The sequence below is a fragment of the Psammomys obesus genome, unplaced genomic scaffold (assembly GCF_907164565.1).
Source record: "Psammomys obesus unplaced genomic scaffold, mPsaObe1.curated_primary_1811, whole genome shotgun sequence".
NCBI classification, from domain to species: Eukaryota; Metazoa; Chordata; class Mammalia; order Rodentia; family Muridae; genus Psammomys; species Psammomys obesus.
The window spans coordinates 711,308-735,395 of record NW_026588752.1 but is presented as its reverse complement, the minus strand read 5'-3'; the positions used below and the strand labels follow the sequence as shown (position 1 = coordinate 735,395).

The 24,088-nt window shown below is 44.4% G+C and overlaps 1 protein-coding gene and 1 pseudogene across 1 annotated transcript in view; both read left to right on the top strand.

The window, feature by feature from the left end:
- Abat (4-aminobutyrate aminotransferase) overlaps window positions 1–22,779 on the top strand; it is a 49,683-nt gene extending 26,904 nt beyond the window's left edge. Inside the window, exons 10-15 of the mRNA XM_055604467.1 lie at window positions 425–573; window positions 2,873–3,010; window positions 5,261–5,428; window positions 15,690–15,836; window positions 16,772–16,883; window positions 19,815–22,779. Of these exons, the coding sequence (XP_055460442.1) occupies window positions 425–573; window positions 2,873–3,010; window positions 5,261–5,428; window positions 15,690–15,836; window positions 16,772–16,883; window positions 19,815–19,936 (836 nt within the window). The 3' untranslated portion in view covers window positions 19,937–22,779. The remainder of the gene's footprint in view (window positions 1–424; window positions 574–2,872; window positions 3,011–5,260; window positions 5,429–15,689; window positions 15,837–16,771; window positions 16,884–19,814) is intronic.
- On the top strand, window positions 14,544–15,672 carry LOC129674490 (zinc finger MYND domain-containing protein 19-like; annotated as a pseudogene).
- Window positions 22,780–24,088: the final 1,309 nt, after the last annotated feature.

The following is a 24,088-nucleotide window of genomic DNA, read 5'->3' as shown; positions in this document are numbered from 1 at the left end:
GTGTGTGTGTGTGTGTGTGTGTGTGTGTGTGTGTGTGTGTGTGTGTGTACACATTGGTTAAATAACAACCACAGCATAGAATTTTAAAAATGCCTCATTTGTCCCTCCTGTATGGCTTGAATCAATTCTATTCAATTCCCTACAGAGAGGGGATGATTATGCCATTTGCAAATGTGGATTATGAGTCAGCAATGCCAAAAACTTTCCAAAGCCATTCGGTGACAGAGCAAGGATTTGAACCCTTGTCTTTCCTCTCCAGCAATTGGGTTTAATCTGAAATAAATCATAAAACAAACAAACACACACACACACAATCCAAAGGTTCTACATGTACAGGTCTGAAAAGTTCATCACACCCTCTTTTAAAACATTCCATGTTACTGTCCCAAGCCAAACATCTTCTTTTCTGTTTTGCTGGGCTCAGGTTGCTTAGCGACCACACACTCCAAAGCAATTCACAAGATTGACATCCCTTCTTTTGACTGGCCCATTGCTCCATTCCCCCGGCTGAAATATCCCCTGGAGGAGTTCGTGAAGGACAACCAGCAAGAGGAGGCCCGCTGCCTGGAGGAGGTAACCTGGGTCCCCACTGCCTCCCTTCATCTCCTTTTCTCTCCGGGTACTGAGTCTGAGCCCAGAAGAGGACAAATGCAGGACATGGATGGTGTTCTCCACGGAGGAAGTAAGGATGTACAGACCTCATGCTTCAAGAGTTCTGTAAGGGAAGAAACAAGAGGCACTGTTTTACTACCTAGCATTTATCCCCCACTTCTGGTACCAATTTCTCCACCATTTCATTGGGAACAAATTTAACTGACTCCAAAATAAGAGATAGTAGATTTATCTAAATAATATGGGTGTCTGGTGGGGGGAAAAAAGGTTCCATGGTCTAGTCCTGTGGTTGGCATTCTTTCTCTGATTTCTAGAGCTTTTAAGTTTCCTTGGAGGTCACACAAGGAAAGAATGAAGACTTGCAGTTTTTGCCTTCACACCTCCTTTTCTCCAGAAACAGCCCCTTTTAATCTGCCCCACAGAGGAAATGGAAAAGCATAGGAAGCGTTTTACTGCTGGAAATAACTGTATTTTCTATATTGGATTATTATTAGATCAATGCACTAATAACTCTGTTGGCTTTCCTCTTAAGCATGGCAGGGTTTTAGTCAATATTTATTAAACACCTACCAAGGTGCTAAGCAGGCTGCTGAGTAGTAGGTATTTAGCAGTAAATGAAAGAGGCAAGACCATGGGTCAAGGCTTGTAACATATGTCACATAGATAACCGTAGATTTCTTAGTTACCGTCGCTTTAAAAGTAAAAAGAGGAGAAGGGGTGGAATGAGGTTAGGAGAACACTTTCCAGACATTCACAAAGCCCTGGGCCCCACATAAAATCAGGTCCCAGCACTTAGCCAGTGGCCAGGAGGATCAGAAACTCAAGTTCAGTCTCAGCTTAGTGGTGAATTCAAGGCCATCCTGGAATGTATATAAGACCATGTCTTAATAAATAACTAGAAATCGATGAAGCTTATTTCAACATTACCTTTGTTTCTTGAGATAGTGTCAGACTGTAGGTGAGCCAGTCCTGGAGCTTACTACTTTGCACTTTCAGAACCCTCCAGTGCTGGGGTTCCAGGAGTGAGATGATAGCATTTTATTGAACCTGACATATCTAAAATACGGTCTCAACATGTAATTCATATTTTTGAAGTAGCAGTGAGACTGTTTTTCATATTAAGCCCCTGGAACACTGTGTTAGTTCAGCATAATGACTACTTCAGGTGTGGATTTGGCTTTTTAAAACACATATTAAACAGCTAATAAACTACCCAGTATTATTTGTTCATAGTCTATAAGATAATGCCCGTTTCAGAAGTAAAGTTCAAGAATGACCACCACTTGGGTACCTTTCCTGTGTACCATCATTGTTTGTTGATTCAATTGTTTAGTTCAGGTTCGTTTTATGACTCAGAGCAGTGTCACCCCAACCAGAGATATCTTATCACCCAGCCATAGCCAGGCTGAGTTTTCTGCCCATAACACACAGCCACAGTGGGGCCGTTTTCACCGCAGATAGATTTTGAAACAGCTTCTCAAATGAGCCCTCTATCGCAGTGTCCCCAAGAGCACACCAAGCAGTAACGACAGAGCGAGGGTAACAGTCATGGCGTGCTTAGAGTAGTGGCCACGCCTGCCTTTTCAGCAGGTTATTCTAATATCCACTTACAGAACTTGGCATAATGGCACAAGCTTGAAATCCCAGAATTTGGAGAATCTAGAGTACATGTCCACACTTGGTTTTACAGACAGGCAGTGGTGGTGCACACCTTTCATCCCAGCACTGAGGAGGCAGAAGCAGGCAGATCTCTCTGAGTTCAAAGCCAGCCTGGTCTATAAAGGGAGTTCCAGGACAGCCAGGGCTGTTACACTCGTTGGGAGGGGAGGTTTACTATATAGCCCTGGCTGGTCTAGAACTTACACTGCAGACCAGGCAGTCCTTGAACTCACAGAGTTTCACCTGCCCCTGCCTCCTGAGTGCTGGGATTGGGACTAAAGACAAGCACCACCAGACCAAGCACTCCATAGCGAATTTGAGGCCAGCCTGGGCTAGAGGTGTATCCACTTGCAGATCAAGGAAGGGAGCCTTCAGAAGGCTGAATTACTTGTCCCACAGGTGCTAGCCCCAATAACAGAGGAGCACATTCCTGTACATCGTGTGGCTCCTAACAGGTCCCACACGTCTCAGAGGAAATGCCACAGACACACTTCCAATATGATTCCAAGGGTCCACAGAGCCTCCCCACCCCATGCCCATCTACGGAATCTCCTCCTGTTCCGGAGCCTCTGTGAGCATCTATTTCCCTCCTGGGTTCTAGGTAGAGGATCTGATTGTGAAATATCGGAAAAAGAAGAGAACAGTGGCTGGAATCATCGTGGAACCCATCCAGTCCGAGGGTGGAGACAACCATGCATCAGATGACTTCTTTCGGAAGCTGAGAGACATCGCCAGGAAGGTTAGCGTGTGGGGATGAGGCTGCACAGGACCACAAGGGTTTCTGGGTTGCGTTCCCAGAGCAAAAAAAATGGCTCCATTACTGCCTTGGGGTCCATGAAAATTTACTGTGTGCAGAAACTGATTAGCCTTATTGAGGGCAGAAAAGTTGGGATTGGGACGAGGCGTGTGGCTCAATGGTAGAGCTTTACCTAGCATGTACAGGGCCTTGGATTCCATTTGAGGTTGGGGCAGGCTTGAATTGAGAGGCATGTGTGATTCTTATTTAAAATAATTTTGCTGAATCAGCCTCTGGGGCTGGAGTTATAGTTCAGTGGCAAAGCACCATGCACAAGGTTCTAACTTCAGTCCTCAGCACTGAAGAAAAATAAACATTGTTCGGTCAGAGCCTGAGGCAGGAAGGTTTACTACAGGCTCAAGGCTATGCTGGGTTATGTGGAGAGTTTAAGACCAGACTGGGTTATAGAGTGAGAACCTAACTAAACCAACAAACAAAACAAAATCAGCCTCCAAACTACTGGGGTTTTGTTTGTTTGATTGATTGGTTTTTGAATAATTTATTTATTTTATTTCATGCCTTTGAGTGTTTTGTCTGCATGTCTGTCTGTGAAGCACATGCATGCAGACCCCAGTAGGCAGCATCAGAGCCCCTGGCACTAGACTTGCAGATAGATGTGAGCTGCCATGTGGGTTCTGAGAATCAAACTAGGGTCCCATGGAAGAGCAGTCAGTGCTCTTAACCACTGAGCCATCTTTACAGCCTCAAAGCACTGTTTTAATGAGGTGTCTTAGTTAGGGTTTCTATTGCTGTGATGAAACACCATGACCAAAAAGCAAGTTGGGGAGGAAAGGGATTATTTGGCTTACACTTCCATATTTCTTTTCATCATCAAAGGAAGCCAGGACGGGATCTTGCACAGAGCAGAAACCGGGAGGCCAGAGCGATGTAGAGGCCATGGTGGGTGCTGCTTACTGGCTTGCTTCCCACGGCTTGCTCAGCCTATTTTCTTATGGAACTCAGGACAACCTGCCCAGGGACAGCACTATCCACAGTGGGCATGGCCCTTTCCCATAACTTACTAATTAAGAAGATGTGCTGCAGTCATATCTTATAGAGGCATTTTTCTCAATTAAGGTTCCCTCCTTGCAGATAACTCTAGTTTGTATGACAAGTTGACATAAGACCAGCCAGTACATTGGGACTTGTTCAATTAGGAGATCCCTGGAATGGCCTCAGCCTCCCTTCTCTTTCCAGAACTTGCCTTGTCCTTTAGTCTGCTGTGGTCTGTAGTGAGAAGGTGTCAAATGAGCAGTGTCAACATCCACTCGTTGTAACTGATAAGAAAAAAATAAAATTAAAAAAAAAAAAGATTTAAAAAAAAATCCACTCATTAGTCTAGAGGAATGGGCATTATTTTGCATGTATTAGCTTTTTATCAGTGTAATCAAATACTTAAAGAGTAAGCACCCAAGGAAAGATTCACTTTTCTCCATTTCAGAGGGTTCAGTCCATAATCATTTGCCCCACATGCTTGGGCATATCACCAAATGTGATATGTGGAGCATAAATGTGACAGTGGAGATCGATTCACATCATAGCTGACAGGAAACAGACATTGAAACAGGAGGTGGCCAAGAGATACCCTCTGAGACCCATCTCCCACTGAGCTCCTTGCTCCATCTAGATCCTCCCTTCTAAACTTTCCACTAGGTGCTTCCTGGTAGCCCCATGGCAGGAGACCTAATGCTCAGCACAGGAACCCATGGGGGCTCCCATGGGGGGAGCGGAGGAGTTTATATTCACATGGCAACAGGTGTATGCCCAAGGGTCACATCAAACCAGTCAGTTCACAGATAAGGAACACGGGACATGAGCCAGGTTACACACATAGGGAACTAGTGGATCTAGGTAATGCAGAGAACACGGCAGCTGGTACAGCTTCAGGCTTGCACACAGCGCCTCCTGAGGCAGTCATGCCAGGACTGCAGCCACACGCAGCACGCTCTCAGGTGGTGGGAGCAGTGTGGGATGTTCTGATTTTCTTCCATCTGGGCAGTTCTAGGGCATGTTCAGATGCAGCTATGATCCAAACTGTTCTGTTTTCTCTGCATAGCTGAGGAACAGGGCTTGACTTCACAGTTTAGAACACAAGTGTGAGGCACACGGCTGAGCTCCAGCTTGGGGGGAAGGGTTCCCTGGATCCAGGCTTACAAGTGTTTGTTTTTCCCTCCCCTGTTTTTCTTGGAACAGCATGGCTGTGCCTTCTTAGTGGATGAAGTTCAGACTGGAGGAGGCTGTACAGGCAAGTTCTGGGCCCACGAGCACTGGGGCTTGGATGACCCAGCCGATGTAATGTCATTCAGCAAGAAGATGATGACTGGGGGCTTCTTCCACAAGGAGGAGTTCCGGCCAAGCGCTGTGAGTGTTCCAAGCTTTGTTCATAGCACATGACTGGTTCCCTGAACCAAGGGGCCTTGTGGGTGGCACAGAAGTTTTCCTTTGGTGTCACATGTAATAATAATGGCAATAGCTACCACTGTAGAGTGGGCACCTTATCTGTACCTTATCTGTATCTATCTATTTCTGGTGGTCCTTTAATTCACACTACAATCTAACCTTGTATTATCTTTGTAATGCTTTACTAATGGAAGGCCAGATGCAGAGGCTAAATAAGCCTCTGCCATAGTTACTTTCCTCATTGCCATAACCCAGTACCTGACAAGAACATCTTAAGGAAGAGTTTGTTGGGCTTACAGTCTGAAGGGATGTAATCCAACATGACAGGAGACATGAGATGACATGAGACAGGGAGCAGGAGATGACAAGCCACATTGCACCTGTAGCCAGGAAACAGAAATGGGGATGGAGTTGGGTCCCCTGTCCATTTCCTCCAGCAGCCAGGGACTAAATTTTCAAACATGAGTCTATGGGGGACGTTTTTATACTTAAACCACAATACTCTCCAAGGTCACTGAGCCTGTTAGTGACAGATCAGGAGTCTCACAGACCCCATTTTTTCAGCTATTTTATTGGGTTCTTATATCTACCATCCTTCTCCACCCCCAGCCCCTTCCAACACCCCAACACTAGGTAGGTGAGAAATAATGTTAGAGTGGAAATAGTACGTAGACCTCTTTAGACTTCTTTCTGGTGATTAAGGTCATTGGGTTCCTAGGGACAAGCCCAGTCTTCTTTGTCAGAATATCCAGAAATCCGGAAAACCAGTCATCCAGAAATAGCAAATGCCACAGCAGGAACCAGCAGCAGTGGGGACAGCAGCAGGGGAGCAGCAGCCACCACAGGCTGGCTTGGGGCTCTTCCATTTATACCCTCTCAAAACTTCCCAGAATTAAACTGTCTGCAGCTGGCATGAATCACACCCCTGCTAGAGTGTGAGAAGCATTATAGTCAGCTGCTGTGGACAACCTGAAGCAGCCTCAAATCCCACACCTGGAATTAACATAGAAACATAGTAACATAACATAACTGGGTTTTTTTAAGAAACCAAAATTTTCACCATGTTTCCCCCTTCTTCCTCCTAATGCTAGATAGGAGAGAAAGGATAGAGGGAAAAAAGAGAAAGAGAGAAAAAGATCCCTGATTCTAACTTTCTTTACTTTGTTTCCTCTCTGACTTACGACTAATAACAACTTGCAACCAAACAACAAACATCCATAACCCACCGAGCAACCAAAACCCACCAACCTCTTGGGAATGGAGGTGTCATGTTCTTAAAATTGCTTCCTTCTGTCTCAGGGCAAAGGCATCTTTTGGGGACCCTAAGAAAATTGGGATATTAGTTAAGTCCTGGGAGAGCTAGCTGTATCTTTTTTTGTCCAGCCCCTGTGGGTTAAAAATGTGCAGGGCTTAATGGAAGTCCTGGCTGAAAGAATCTGTGAGGCTGAACCATCTGAACTCACCGTTTTAAATTGACTGAAGCAGTCTGTGAGGCTGGATCATCTGGAACACTTGCTTTGTCTTCATTGGTGTCTTGTCTGTTTGCTTTGAAAACACACAAACTTTTAAAGGTAATATTATAGGTACATTTCCACATTAACATATGTATAGGAATGTGCAGCATGCACAAATTAGCAAAAGATTATTTTCTGCTTTATGTTTGAGCAGGTAAAAGGCATCTATCAACTTTATAAGTCTATTTGGATTGCATGACCAAACTGTAATATAAATCTCCATTCATACTATATTAAAGAATGGCGGGCTGGAGAGATGGCTCAGAGGTTGGAAGCTCTGGCTGCTCTTCCAGAGATCCTGAGTTCAATTCCCAGCAACCACACTGGTGTATGTATGGTGGTTCACAACCATACATAATGAGACCTGGTCCCTTTTTCTGGTGTGCATGTCTATATGCAGACAGAATATTGTATGCATAATAAATAAATAAATAAATAAATAAACAAACAAACAAATAAATCTTTAAAAGAATGGCATGTAATAAGTCATGAGAAGCAGGTAGCCAAAAAGATTCAAGATTCATAAGCTGTACAGAGACATTCATGTCTCAGCTAGCAGTAGGTCTTCCCTGACCAAATCTAATCTCTGTAAGTCTTGATGGTAAGCAAATTTTTTCATTCCTTGTAGAAACATAAGCAAAACTATGTCCCCAATGCAAAACTATTGCAGGCTTCCATTCCGATGTTAAATCAACCTATATACTATAAGGATGTGCTAATTCCACAGGTTTTTTTTTTTTTAATATATAACCCAGTGTCTCTTATCTGCTATTTTTCCTTTTTTATTAACTTCCCTGGGTACCCCTAGAGTTACTTCCAGGAGGTAATGGAGTTTGGGTATATAGAGAACAAGTAGGATATTTTCTTGTAGTTTCCTTGGCTTGTTGCCAAGTGATATAATTTTTTTTCTTTAGATTTTATGTTAATATGATATTTTTGTAAAAATTTGAGGCTTCTAACATATTTCATGTTGGTCAATTAATAATTTCCTCATTTCCTTATGCCAATGGACCTGGCAAACCTGTATGAGACCGAACATGAGTAGTATATAATGGATTCAGGACTTATAGCCTGCCGTTCCTAACTTATTTGCATCGGTATAGAATGTAAGTGCTTCAGGAATTGGTGTTCCATTTATATACATGAGAGAATCCAATTAGTTATTTTTATAAACTGCAGGTGTTTGCTTTTAGGATATTTGTTATTAATTTCTTCCAAATAGTTACTATAAGCTCTTGCCAATCTTCATTAACTACTCATAATGACATAATCCCAGCATTAGTAAAAGGCATTACAATTTTTCTAGGTCTGTTCATGACAATTGACATAGTTTTATTCTACTTTTATGATTTGTTCAGAAACCTTTTCTATATACATCTTCATTTTTTTTACTTTGTTTATGTGCTAAGAAAATCCATTCTATAATACTATCTTCCCTTTTCATAATGACCACAAAAGGAGAATGAGTTGAAGGCAAAATAAGCAAAATACAATCAAGTTTAGGATCAATTTGATCAACATATGCATCTTGCAGTCTTCATTCTACCAAAGTTAACTCTCTTTCTGCTTCAGCTAGTAACCATCTTGGACTGTTTAAGACCAAATCTCCCTGTAATATTTGGAATAAACTACTTAACTCATGAGTAGTTAATTCAATTAACATCTTCCATTAATTTTTGAAAATCATTACAAATTTGCAACTGATCTCTATGGATCTATACCTTTTATGATCATATTTTTGTTGACTTATTTTATAACTCAAATAGTTAACAGAATCTCCTCTCTATTTTTTTTAGGAGCAGTCAGTAACCACTAGCATGGCAAAATTCTTTGTGTTTCTTTAAACATTTTCTCTAATGTATGTGTATCAGAATCAGCCAACAAAATATCATCCATGTAATGATAAATAATAGATTGAGGAATTTGCCTATGGATTATTTCTAGTGATTGTTGCACAAAATATTGACACAAAGTTGGACTACTTAACATTCTCTGTGGAAGCAATTTCCAATGATATCTCTTTATTGGGTTACTATTATTATAAGTAGGTACTGAGAAAGCAAAACTTTCCCTATTATGCTCATGAAAAGGGATTGTGAAAGAGCAAACTTTTAAATCAGTTACTATCATAGGACATGACTTACGTAATAAAAAAAAAAGGTAAAGAAGGCTCAGGCTGTAAAGGACCCATTGGTTGAATTACTTTATTCATGACTCTTAAATCTGTTAACCTCCTCCATTTTTCTGACTTCTTTTTTTTTTATAACAAACACAGGGAAACTCCATGGGCTGGTAGACTCTTCTATATGCTGAGCCTCCAGCTGCTCCCGTACTGGCTGTTAGTGCCTGCAATTTCCCCTTAGTTAAGGGCCACTACTCTACCCACATAGGTTTGTCAGTCAGCTGTTTTGGAGGTAGGACTGTTGGTATTTCAGCGGTGCCCCCCCCCCCTTTAAATTTGGAAACAATCCATGTGATGTCCTGTGTTTGAACACTGGACAGAGCTTGTGATTGTTTTTGATGACACATATCCAACATTTCCCCTATAATTTCATCATAAGCTATCTCTGGGATTGCAGAAATATTAATTTGAGTATCCCATTGTTGTAAAAGATCCCTTCCCCATAAATTTATGGGTATGTCAGCCACATAAGGTCTCAACTTCCCTGTTTTCCCTTCCTGTCCCACACATTTAACCCATCGTACACTTTGTTTTATTTGAGATAACTTACCAATTCCTATAAACTGTACATAAACCTTCTTAAGTAGCCATTCTGGGTGCCAGGATTTTGGGGATCAGCTCCTATATCCACTAAACCTTCTGTTTCAACAGGGAAACAGTAACAGCTGAGTAATTCTATCCCCTGCATTAATTCGCATCTCTGTTTTGCATATGCCATAATTTTAATTTCTTCCTCGAAATCCCCACCTATAATACCTAGATGCACTGTGAATCCTTGGGAAGTTAATCCACTTCTTCCCAGGATCATCCCTACTGTCCCTGAAGACAAAGGACCATAAACACCAGTGGTTATTTTGTAACATTGAATTTTGGGGGACAGAATAAGAGGTTTATCTGTGGCCAAATCTAAAGCCACACTGCCTTCAGTGGTGTCCATGATAGCAGCAATACTTAATAGCAGTTTCTCTGCCTCCTTATTACCTCCTGGCTGACCAGAGGGAAACAGCTAGGTTGGTTGTTTGTTTGCTTGCTTGCTTGCTTGTTTGTTTTTTTCCTGTGGTGCCTTGAGCTGGAAGGCCCCCCAGTTTGTTTCCTGATGGTGAAGGCAAGAGATTACCTTGTATGTCCCTCCTGAATCTGCACTCATTAGTCCAGTGCCATTCTTACCACATCATCGGCAAACCCTGGGTAGCCTAGGCCTAGGCTACCACTTGTTCACATCTCCAGTAGAAAGTTTCTTAGAGTTAACACACCTGTCATTTTGAGCTCTGAGGCTTTTAGCCTTACAACTTCTTTATAAATAAATGGTTGAACTCACCTCAAGTAAAGCACTGGGTATTTTGATAGAGACCTGTAGCTATAACTTGTCATGTGATATCGGCATGATGTTCATAAGAGCCAACGTTAGTTGTATCTCTTAATCATTCGTCTATTGGTGCTGTTCATGCCTTTAATGGTCTAATTACTCTCTTACATTCAGTATTCAAATTCTCAAGCCACAAGGTCTCTATCAACACCTGTCTGGCATCAAGGTCTGATACGGGTTTGTTTACAGCTTAAACCAGTCTGTACAGTAAGTCTATGAAGGCTTCTCCTGAACCTTGCATTATCTTAGTAATGAGGTGCATCTACCCGGGCTCATCAACGCTATTCCAAGCTCTTAACACTTCCAAGTGGCATTGTTCCGTAACAGCATCATCAAATCGAATTTGTCCTTGTAGGTCAGAATATCACCTTTCACCAAACAATTGATCTTTAGCAATATTTAGTCCCCTTACTCTATTTCGTTGTTCTATATTTGCAGCTTCTTGGCCCCACCACATTAACCACTGTAACTGCTGACCAGCCTATAGCATAGATGTCCCCAATCCCTTCCAGTATTGGGAGATAATTCTATTTTGGGTAGCCCAGTTACTTAATATGTGTTTAACAAAAGGAGCATGCATTCCATAGGAAATAGCATTCTCTTTTAGAGCCTCGGATGAAACGCTATCTCATCATGACAGTCAGCACCGTTAGCAGGCATGTGCTGTACAATTACTAGGAAAACTGGTGGTGACCTCATAATCCCAGGCCACTCCTCTAGTGGTTCATTTGGCTCAGAAATTAACCCTTTCTCTCGACATGGGTTTTTTTTCTCTTTAAACCTGTTACCCTGCATGGCCTCCTCCTCCCAGCTCTCTGGGTTGCAGGGACTTGAAACCAAAGGTGTGTGACACAGGGCAGGGTCTGCCTTCTAGCCTAGTTTGCTTCCCTCTTTCATCCTTTGGGAAGCTCCCACTTTCAGTCACCAGGTCTGAACCCTCTTGTTCTCCTCTCTTAAGCACTGTTCACTTCCTAAGTGCTTTCATCTCCACCCATAACCTCTCTAGTTACACAGCCAACTTTGCAAACCTCTGAAAAATGAGAATAAAGTGACCCTTCTGGCCTTCCTATTTCATCCATTTTGTTTCTCAGACCCCTCCATATGCACTTTTCCAATTGCTCACCCAGTCTCCCAAGCCCTTTTTTTTTTTTTTTTTTTTTTTTTTTTATAGGAAGATGAAGAAGAAAGAGAAAATCTCCTCTAGGAGCAAAGTGGGAGAGAACCCAGCTACAGGAGCTGCAATAAACTTTTTTGCTGACATCCTGAAACATTCCTTCAAACTCTGCCTTCTCCCCTCTAGCATTAGAAACCAAGTTTCCCATTATGCCTAGCAACATGTAGGCATAAGTTTTAGCTATATTATTGGGTTCTCATATCAGAACCCAATGATATGGGGTGGAGAAGGGTCAACGCAATCCCTTTCAACCCTCAACACTAGATAGGTGAGAAAGAAGGTTAGAGGGGAGAAGGGACTGAGACCTCTTTAAACTACTTTCTGCTGATTAGAGTCATCAGGTCCCTGGGGCAAGTCCAAACTTCTTCATCGGAATATCCAGCAATCTAGCAATCCAACAATGCAGCAATCTAGTAACCCAGCATTCGCAAACGCAGTAGCAGGAACCAACAACAGCAGGAACAAGCAGCAGTGGAGACATCAGCACGGGGAGCAGCAGCTGTCATAGGCCCTCTTGGAGCCCTCCCTTTTATACCCTCTCAAGAGTTTCCAGAATTAAAAGTGAGTCCAGGAAAACCAAGGCCACACAGAGAAACCTGGTATCAAAATGAATGAATGAATGAATAAATAAATAAATAAATAAATAAATAAATACTTCCCAGAATTAAACTATCTGCAGCTGGTACAAATCATGCCTTTGCCAAAGAACAAACCACGTTATAGTTTGCTGCTGTGGACAATCTGAAGCAGCCCCATATCACACATCTGTAATTAAAACAAAAATATTAACATAACATAACATAACATAACATAACATAACATAACATAACATAACATAACTGGGTTTTTAAAGAAACCAAAATTCTCAATATATATATATACACTAAAATTTTCATATGCTCATATAAATGTGCGCACACACACACACAGCCTTCAAGGGTCCAAAATCTTTTCATCATTCCTACCTGTAGTTTATACCCTCAAGGTTGCTCCATCATCCAAAATGGCTACTGGAATTCCTTTTATACCTCAATTCTCGTCTGAGGTCAGGAAAAAGAAAAGGGAAAAAATGCTCTTTTTTATCTTTAACAGCCTTCACAGAAATTCCACATAGTTCTTTCTTCCTTCTTCCCTTTGTTTTTTCTTTCCTCCCTTCCTTCTTTCCATTTATTTTATTATTTATTTTCTGTGTCTATGCATGCTACTACCAGCAGAGGCCAGAAGAGATCTTCAGAACGCTGGAGGTAGGGTTACAGGCACTCAGTGTGAGTGCTAGGTTTGGCAGGACTCTAGTCCTCTGCAGGAGCAACAAATGCTCTTAACTGCTGAGCCATCTCTTTAGCCCTAGTTCTTTTATTTCTATCATGTGACTTAAACCTGAGCATATTGCTAGTCCTCACTGTAAGAGAGGCTAGGAAGCACTTAGCTAGTTGGCCACATTGCCTCTGTGAGGATTCATGGATGGGAAAAGTAGATCAAATTTGAGAGTTAGCAGACCACAGCACAGTGCCAATACTACCAACAACAAGCCACATTTGCTATGGCAAGAACCTCCTAGCTTTTCTGCACCTCAGCTTTCTGCTATCCGGGATGAAGATTGTAGGGCAGCTGTGCACCACATGGCAAGGTTTCAACCACATGGAGTGCACATGTCACAGTGGTCCCTTAAGGTCATATTGTCTAGTGACACTGTAATGACATCTTAGTTTGTCTAAGAACATTATGATGTTTGCACAATGAAATCACTTAACATTGCATCTCTTTTTTAAGTCATGTGTGACTGCAGTTGAGGAACAATAGCCTTGGTATTTCTGAGCCTGAGGGACTTCCCAGGGTATTTGACAGCCAAGTCTCTCTCAACAGTGCCAACATGTAGGGTTCTTATAGGAAGACTTCAATAACATAATCAGTGTACCCTCCCAGGCCTTGGGAGATGCTTGTTGGTTCAGTTTCTCTCCTTTTGGTGAGATGTAAAGGTGTAGGTGCTAGGAAGACGGCTCAGTCAGTGAACTGATCGCCATGCAAGTGTGAGGACATGTGTTTGAGCCCCACCACCCAGGTAAAAGCCAGGCTTGCTGGTGCAGGCTTGCAATCCCAGCATGGCTGCGAAGGCAGAAACAGGAAGCTTCCTCTGGCTTGCAGCTAGCCAGAGGAAGTCAGTAAGCTTTAGCTTAGCTTTAAGGAAAGACCCTGTCTCAAAAATAAGGTGGACAGAGCCAGGGAGTGCTTGCGCACACCTTTAACCCCAGCACTCAGGGAGGCAGAGGCAGGCAAATCTCTGTGAGTTTGAGGCCAGCCTCGTCTATAGAGTGAGTTCCAGGACAGCCAAGGCTGCACAGAGAAGCCCTGTCTCAGAAAAACAGATGATAGATAGATAGATAGATAGATAGATAGATAGATAGATAGATACATAGATACATAGATAGATAGATACATAGATACATAGATAGATAGATACATAGATACATAGATAGATAGATACATAGATAGATAGATACATAGATAGATAGCTTAAAATAAACAAATAAGGAGGGTATCTCCTGAGGAACACATTGTTCCTCAGCGAGGTTAACCTCTGGCTCCACACATGTGCACAAATATGCATGTATACCCACATGAACACACACATGCATACGTACACATATACAAAAGGGGTGGGGTTCAGTTTAAGGTGGCTCAAGCCAGGTCAACTGTTATCTCCCTGGGGTCAGCCTGGCTGAGGAATAGTGCTGTTCCTCACGAGCTGTCCACCTTCTTTCTTGAGACAGGGCTTTTCTTTAGAGCTGAAGCTTACTAATTTGGCTGGCTGGCTATCCCCAAAGCACCCCGTTAGGCTAGGCACTTCCCAAGGGAGAAGCACCATTGATACATTGGGCTTCATGCAGCTCTGCTAAGGAGGCTGGGACGATCAAATACACACTGATAAATGAGCAAGACATCCTGCTGGTGGTGAGCTACTCTTGTAAGTCTCAAATGCAAGTAGATGCTGATGGAAACGGTGCCTTTCTTCACCAAAGAACAGAAGGGACCAGAGTAGGCATCTGTATGAGCTGCTGTGGGAACTACACAGGGGAGGTGGTGCCCACTGGTTTCAGGTGGAACATCTCAACACTGTTTCGGAGGACATTTGCCTGGATAACCTGCAGTTGGAGCTGCAGGACTGGAAGCCTGAAGCTGAAGAGACCTCCAGTAACAAAGGCAGCAAACTTACAGTGGCTGGCAATGCAGCAGCTTCCCATGGACCCCAGAGAAGAGCAGTCCCCCATCCTGAACGTGACCCAGCACTGTAATGCCAGTGGGATGTGGTGGAGGAGAATTCCTGTAACTACTCTGAGTGTCACCTTCCCTGCATGGTGCCTGAGACGCAGCTTCAGGGATTCAATGTCTGTGGGTCCTGCTGCCTGCAGCAGGGCTGGCTTGGCCACATGAAGCACTGTTGGGAAAGGAAATGTCTCTTTAGCATAAACCAGAGAAATGATGGGCCAGAGTGGCTATTGCCAGAAGCTTCCAGCTTCCAGCTCTTCATGGACACCAACTATAGTTCAACCTGGAGGTGCCAAGGAAGCCAGTGGCTGGTCCAGAACAGCTGCCATGAGACCTCATGGTGCATGCAGTTGGTGGGAACAATGCTTCTCTCTCCAGTATGCACCTCTAGCAGAGACAACAGGAAGGCTCCCCAGGACCTTTCACACTATTTATATGTTAAAATGTTTATTAACACACACATTTTTTGCAGGGGAAGCAAGAGTCAAATTAGAATCACTCATTGAATTCCTCAAAGAGCAAACAATCACCACTCAGCTAAAGGCTGTCACGTAACTGAGTTTGTCTCCTGGGCAGTGGAGGCCACACATAGAGACCTGCACAGGCAGAATAAAAAGGTGGAATCAAAAAGAGATAGGCAGGAAAAGGTGTGTCTTAGGGCAGAGGACCCTCTGAAATGTTCTGGTATGTGAGCCCTTCTGATCCATCTGGTCTCTCTCCAGCCTTACCGAATCTTCAATACCTGGCTGGGGGACCCATCTAAGAACTTGCTGCTGGCTGAGGTCATCAACATCATCAAGCGGGAGGACCTGCTCAACAATGTGGCCCATGCCGGGAAGACCCTCCTCACAGGGCTGCTGGACCTCCAGGTACCTGTGTCAGCCTGGCTACTGTGCTTGCTGCCTAGCAACTCTCAGCTAGCTGGGTTCCCAGGCCTTTGCATGTGCAAAGGCAGGTAGTCCCATTCTTCTATCTCAACCCCCCATTGCTGGTCCCTCATTATCTCTTTTTTTAATTTTTTATTTTTATTAATTACAGTTTTTTTATTTTATTAATTACAGTTTATGCACCCCTTCCCCACCCCCTCCCAAACCCACCCTCTTTTCCTCCCTCCTCTTTTCCTATGTCCCTCCTCTAGTCCAATGACTCATTATCTCTTGACATCAAATTCAAACATTCCTTTGAGGAGATTTCCCCTATGATGCTCTATAATTCCCTCTTCTGTACTATCCAATGGGGGTCTGTTGTAAGCCATGTGTGTAATTTTTTATGTTATTATATGGACACAAGGTATCTGTAGCCCACTGGCCTTGAATTTGATATGTTTCAAGGATGACCTTGAACTCGCCATTCTCCTGCCTCTGCCTCCAAGTCCTGGGATTACAAATGTATGGTACAATGCTGGCTCCCAGGTATAATTTTAAGTATCTTAGAAGCCAGATGAAAAGCAAATTGGAATAGGTGAAGTTACTTTTAATGATGTTTTACTTAAGCTATCTGATGTCCAAAAGACTATTACTCCTACAAGTCATCAATATAGAAAATAAGTAATGTGCCAAGCCTGTGTCACACTCAGATGAGCTCAGTACTGAAAGAAAGAAAGGCAGGTCATTGCCTGTTGGAGATCCTTCCGGTCCACATAGCAAGTTCTAGGCCAGCAAGGGCTGTAGACTGAGACTTTCCTAAACAACAGGGCTGGGAGGTGGTTCAGATTGCCAGCATCCACATAAAGGCTGTGTGGGTATGGCAGCACAAGCTGGTGCCCAGGGAACAGCTTTGATCTCAACTTTCCCTCCTGTTGCAGGCCCAGTATCCCCAGTTCATCAGCAGAGTGAGAGGACGAGGCACCTTTTGTTCCTTCGACACTCCAGATGAATCCATACGGAATAAACTCATTCTAATTGCCAGGAACAAAGGTAAGGGGGATGGGAGCAGATGTAGAACTGGATCATTTCCTCAGTGCTGGCTCCACTTGGTGTGGTGCCAAGCTCTGCTAGGTACAGGGTAGGGGAACAGAGGCACGTAAGATAGACAGACTCAGCGGTCTTTCTCAGAGAAGGAAAGTTACTGTGGGATTGATTCACTTATCATCTGACTTTATTTCTTTTTCCTATACTTTGGAGGCAGCATGTCATGAATCCCAGGCTCGCTTCAAACTTGCTCTGTAGCTGATTGAGGATGACTTTAAACTCCTGGCCGTGGGTTTGATCCTCAGCACTGAATAAGATGGGTGTGGCAGTATATGCCTCTACTTTCCCAGTTGGGATTACAGGCATATACTACCACACCCATCTTATTCAGTGCTGAGGATCCAACCAAGGGCCTCATCTAGGCTAGGCAAGCCCTACCACTGGGTTACACCCTACCAGCCCATGAGAGATTTCTTCATCCACTCATATGCTGCTGGCATCCACTGAAAAGCCAAGCTGTACTAAAGATGAAAACCTCCACAGTGAAGAAGCCATGGTTTATCAGGAAAGAAGAGAGCAAACACGTCATTTGGCAAGTAGTCACTGCCTCGATTCTGGGCACAAGGAAAGAGTGGAGAGCGGGGCCTGGGAGGGACCCTGGATGTCTAGGAAGGATTCCTTGAGGTGTTGGTATTTGCCAGAAGGCATGAGGGATGAGCAAGGACAGGCTAGGTGGAGAAAGGAAGAGTCCCTTGGGCAGAGGGAGGGCCATGTATGATGGCCTGAGGCAGGATGGCACTAGGAAAGGTGAGGGGGGGGGGGTGGAACACGACTGTAATCCCAGCATTCAGGAGGCAGAGGCAGGTGGATCTCTGTGAGTTACAAGCCAGGCTGATGTACAGAGTGAGTTCATGGCTACACAGAGAAACCCTGTTTTGAAAAACCAAGGAAGAAAAAGAAGAGGAAGAGGAAGATGATGAAGTTGAGGCAGACAGATGGAAGGAGAGATGTTAAGAAAAGGATACCAGGCCACCTCATGCTAGCCTGAGGGACTCATGCTCTGGAGTCTTCTAAAGGGCTGTGGGAAAACACTGAGAGTTTTAAGTGGGAGGATACTGGGCTGAGATCTAAGTAAGCACTCTGGGTCATGTACACAGATCTTTCTCTTGTATCTTCTTTTGTCTCTATTTTTATTTTTTACTTTAGTAGGAGGGGCCAACCCAAGTGTCTGTGTATACTAGGCAAGCCCACCAGTGAGCTCTACCCCAGGCCCTTTCTTCTGCCCTTTGTAAAATAATTTACTCGATTTTATGTGCATCAGTGTGAAGGAGTCACATCCCTTGGAAATGGAGACAGTTGTGAGCTGCCATGTGGGTGCTGGGAATTGAACCTGGGTTCTTTGGAAAATCAGACAGTGCTCTTAACCACTGAGCCATCTCTCTAGCCCCTCTTCTGCCTTCTTATGGAGTCCCTGCAGCAGTCCCCAAAGGACAGGGACAATTAGCAGGTTTGGGTTCTTCATTTTGTTTTTTTGTTTGTTGTTTGGATTTACTGTAGTGCTGAAGATCAAGCCTATAACCTTACACATTATAACAAGTACTGTAACCACTTACCTCAGCTACCACTACAGCCCGCCCACCACCCATTTTCCCTTTAAAATTTTTATTATATCTGTGATATATGTATGTGTATGATATGTGTCTGTGCCATGGTGAATATGTAGAGGTCAGAAGACAACATCATGGCGTCATTCTTTCATACCTTTATGTGGGTCCCAGGGTTGAATTCAGGCCATTTGGCTTTCAGGGTACGTGTTTTGATTGTTGACCGACCTCATCCTCCCTCCCCTTTTAATATGGAGACAAGAGTCCCACTAACCTGGCCAGTGTCACCTTGAACTCAGCCTATAGCGGAGACTGGCCTTGGACTTGCAGTCCTCCTTCTCAAGATGCTAGGATAATAGGTGTGGTCCACTAAACCTGGCTTTTAAATTTGTATTTATTTATGTATTAAGATAGGGCCTCATTGTATAGCCTAGGCCTAGAACTTGGAACTTCTGCCTCCACCTCGCAAAGGCTGGGATTACAGACATGTGCCCACCATGCCGGGCTTAGCCTCCGTTTTAAAGAGTCCCACAGACAGTGAGCAAGCCAGGCAAGCATACCCGGTACAGATGACGACGCTCCGTGTGAAACTCAGCAGAGTCCGTCCTTCTTCAGCAGTGTGCCACCCCCTCTGCAGGTGCTTGTGTATTTATTTACCTGTTTTCTTCCCCTGCTGCACCATGAGCTTCTGGCAAGCAAGAACTTTTACCTTGAGATTTCTCTACTATCCAACCCAGTAATAGTAGGACAAAAGGTGTTTAAAATTAGGAGGGCTAGGCTTGGTGGCCCATGCCTTTAATAACCATGCAAGCAGGTCTCTGTGAATTTAGGACCAGCCTGGACCACATAGCAAGTTCTAGCACAGCCAGGCTACACAGTGAGACCCTGTCTCAAACAAACATACAAACAAACAAACAAAAATTAAAATTAGGGGCTGGAGAGATGGCTCAGCAGTTAAGAGCACTGGAATTCTCTTCCAGAGGGCCCAGGTTCAATTCCCAGGACCCACATTGCTGCTCAGAACTGTCTGTAACCCCTGTTCCAGGAGATCCGACTCCCTCACACATACAGGCAAAACACCACTGTACATAAAATAAAAATAAATTATTTTTAAAAAGAACAAAAACCAAAATTTAGGAGGGAAGGAAAGAAGAAGAGGGTGGATGAGGGAAGAGAGAAGGGGAAGGATGGAGAGGTAAATAGTGAGTGGAGGAAGGTCAGAGGGGCCTGTGTGAGAGAGCTGTGGCCAAGGGTGAATAACAGTGGCCACCAAGTCTCCAAAAATGTGTCCGTAGAAACTCACACTTCTAATCTACTCCTGCTCTTCTTCCAGGTGTGGTATTGGGGGGCTGCGGTGATAAATCCATTCGTTTCCGCCCTACACTGGTCTTCAGGGATCACCACGCTCACCTGTTCCTCAATATTTTCAGTGGCATCTTAGCAGACTTCAAGTAAAGAAGCCGTTTCCATGATATTCAGAGAAAGCCCAGTCTCAGCGGTGTCAACTTGATTAGTTTGCCTAATTCATATTTCACTTAAACGTTTATCAGAGGCGAATGCATAAACAGAAGGGTCATTTGTGGGCCAGGCTCATTGGTCAGTGGTTGTGGAGGACTGGGTGGGGAGGACCTGGGTTTGGTCTCCTCCCTGCAAAACTCATGGTGCCCATCGGTTAAAGGCCAGTTCTGTGTAAGCCTTGGACACTGTCTTAGGAAAGGCTATATTTCTGCCAACCCTGGACCAAGCCGTTTCTTAGAAGCAACTCAAAGGGTATTACACCTGCTCTGAGGTGGGTGGGTGGGATCCTTGTGTCTCTGTCCATCTCAAGTACCCTGTCTGGGGATCAGAGATGCTGGCATCCTATTGTCCTTCACAAACAAACTCTCGTCACTTCTTACCAAATCCCCAGCTACACATCCCACTTGTGACTTACTTGGAGTCCAGATGGCTGAGAGGAAGATGACAAAGTGTGGAGACACAGACTGTGTTTGGGGGAATGGAGGGGCTTCTGATATCCTAAACACCAAGATCCCCTCAGCCCTGTGCCCTTGGTGATGTCCCTGGCTTGTGAATTCTGTCCTTGACTGACCTATGCTCCTAGAGGATCTGAGTGTTACCAGTGGTAGTTCTTAGTCAACATTCTCCACCCAGTGTCTGTCTTGATTCAAGGGAAGGAAACTATATCCAGAGCATCCAGGGGTCATGTGGAACCTGAAGTTGCCTCTGGAGCCTACACTGAGGAGCATGGGCAGCAGAGCCCCTGATTCCACCTCCAGGGCCTCTGACTTGTGACCCTTCATCCTGGGAACTTCATAGTCCAACTTTCACTCATCCACTCATTCCCTCCACTCCTGAGCACAGCTATTCCATCCCAGAGGGCCAACGCTAGACTTCCTGTTAAGTGCAATGTCTTAATTATAAAGGCATACGGACACCACATGTGAAAAGCAGCTTGCTGGTTCATGATGGTTTTCTTGGACTTGCCTGGCCCCACAGAGCCTGGGCTTTCCTGAGTATGGATCGTGCCCAGAGGCCAGCAGTTAGTGCTTATGCCGGTGAGATGTTCTTAGAACTGGCTTGACCTGAGAGGTTCCTAAGTAGAGCACCCCCCACCAACACACACACACACACACACACACCCTTCAGAGAGGCAGTGTTTAACATGTAGAGTGCAGGGGGCTGGTTTGTTACAGAAGCCTCTTTCCATCCTGGTGCCCTCATTAACTGTCTGGGAGGTGGGTATACCAGGGTTCCCAATTGAGCCCTTTGCTCTTTTAATAATGAATCATCCAAAGATCTAGCTTTCATGCTTCCTTAGTCATGGCCATCAACTTACTTGCCTTGAAAATAAAAGGCACTGGCTGACATGGTTAACAGAAACAGCAAATCGATGAATACCAGTCATGTCATAGCCCCACAGTCTGAAATTCAACCACTTCTTCATAGCCGTGTTTAAGGTCATTTCAGTAACCATGTAAGTAATGGGGTCTGCCTCCCTGCCTCCATGTAAGCTTTCATTCACCTGTATGTTTATTTCCATATCAATCATTTATTCACTCACTCATCACACTTTCATGAGATTTTGTATTGTTCCAGATCCTGTGCTAAGCACCAGGAACACGAAGTTCCACAGATAAAGTCCCTGCTCCCAGGGACTCCCATTCTCTTGGGAACCACAGACCCTTAATGTTAAAGTCAGAATGGGAAGTGCACCAGCAAGGGTTTCTGAACATTAGTAAGTCCAAGGAGCCTTCAAGGGGAAAGGATGCCTGAGCAGAATTCTCCAGAATGAATGAAGTTAGTCAAGCAGAAAAGGAAAGGAAGAGTGAAGAAGGGGGAAGGCGGAGACATCTTTGTTCATTCCTCAGCCCTTTCCCTGGGGTGCTGGACCCCACACAGGTTCAAGGTCTTAACAAACTTGGAACACGCAGGCCAAACCCTAACTCATCATATTGGTTTAAGCATGCTGCCTCCTAAGAACCCAGCATCATGTGTGGACGACACTCGGGCAGGTCCTTGGAGTTCAAAGGGTTTTAAGCCAGGACACAAGCAGGAATCGCTCTCTTTAGTGGAGGGAGCAGCTGATGCTTCATTTTCCTGCCACAGGGCATGTAGACAGAAGGATGAAATTGTTTCTAGAAAGCCATCTCCAGATGTATTGTCCACTCCTTGCCTGGGGACAGCTCCTCTCATTTTAGACAAACAAAATTTAAGCCGTTTATCCACATGTTCTTAACCGGGGCACGGTGTGTTTCTGAGATGGCCTCTTTGGAAGTATGGGAGCTAACGGGAAGAATTCCAAGGAAAAGGATTTTCCATAAAACTCAAGATTGTGGGCAGAACCCACAAGCAAGCATGTCTGTGCAGTCTGGATGAACACCCATCATGCATTAGTGCAGTAGACTTTAGTAAACGTCTCTAGCCAGTCTTGTCAGTTTTGCAGAAAACAAGGCCCAGTACTATCAAGTCTTAGCATATCCTTCCTTTTTATTATAAATGGGTGGTTTTTTATGATTGTTACTGATGCTCAGTAACCATGCAAAAGTGTGCACATTAAAGTACTAATAGCTCTGTACCTATACGTACATGTATCAGCTCGCTGTGGGAAACCACAGCAGCATCTCGGACTCATGCAAACCAAGTGATCTTGTTTACAGTGATTGTCAACAGTGCCAACAAGTGATGAGGAGACTAACATGTCACAGTGTAACTGGTCACCATGTGCACAGTTCCATGAATTAAATGTTTCCTGTGTTAATCAGTATTCTTAAATTAAAAGAAAATGTTTATAATGGAAATATCAGAGTGACTGTGGGCTTTTTCCAGGGGCAGCATTAATTCTCAGTCATGCCTATCCACCCCAACCTGCAATGGCAGGTTAAGTAACCATCCCCCAAGTCCAGCCTGGTGAACCGGTGAACTTACCGGTTACTTAGAGGCGAGTGGGGGATTCACACAGCAGCATCCCGTAAAAGCCCACGCAAGCATGGGTGATGGTGTCACTGATGGTCCGCTGGTGTCCTCTCCCTAAGCAAGGGAGCTGCTGTGGCTTTCCACAGTCCCTGCTTTGCTCCTGTGACCCAGTACCTGACAAGACACAACTTAAGGAGAAAGGGCAGTTCAGCTGGAAGTTTAATAAAGGACACAGTCCATCTCGGTGTGGAAGGCTCGGTCACAGGAGATGAGACAGCTGGCCACACTGTTCCTCCAAGAGGCAGAAGAAAGCAGACACAAGTGGGACTAGGGTAGAGAACCTCATGGCCCACCCCAAAGACCCACTTTTTCCCGAAGTTTCCGTGGCTTTTCAAAATAGTGACGGCAGCTGAGACAAGTATTCAAACCTCATGAATGTGGGAGGAGAGAGGCTCACATTCATAAGTCTCTGACATAGTAAGTTTCTGTGTGAGCTTTCTGGGCCTCTGAGCCTCCTGTCCATCTACAAGGGACTGCTTCAGTCCAGCAGAAAAGATATGTGGGATTGGGTAGGTGGGTGGTCAGCCCTCAAGTTTGATTTTCAAGACTTTGTAGGGGCTGCTGCAGTGACTGAACATAGGCCAGAAGCAAGGAGGATGATGACAGGGGAGGGCTGATGTCTCTGAGGTCAGTACTGCTAGGTTACAAGGAGGTGGAGATGAGATGACAAGGGAAATAGGGCAAAGAGGCAGCCCAACTCACATCCTTCAGGGTCCAGTGTGCCACACCGAAGGACAGGCTTTCTATGGCGGTGGCGGAGGGGCTGAGGACTTGGGACAGTAGAATCATCCAAGATGCATTTAGAAAAACTCCTGAGTGGGTCACACTTGCAGAGGACTCAAATTCAGTTCCCAGCACTCCAGCTACAAAGCATCTGACACCCTCTTCTAGCCTGCATGGGTACCTGAACTCACACGTACACACTCATATTTAGATGCACATGTATATATAAAATTTAAAATAAAATAACCCTTTACAAAGGATTCCTGGGGCTGGAGCAATGGCTCAGGGGTTAAGAGCATTTCGTGTTCTTACAGAGGACCCAGGTTCAGGTCCCAGCACCCACGTGGCAGTTCACAACCACCTGGGACTCTACAACTGGACTTTAAGGGCGCCATGTATGCACATGTACAG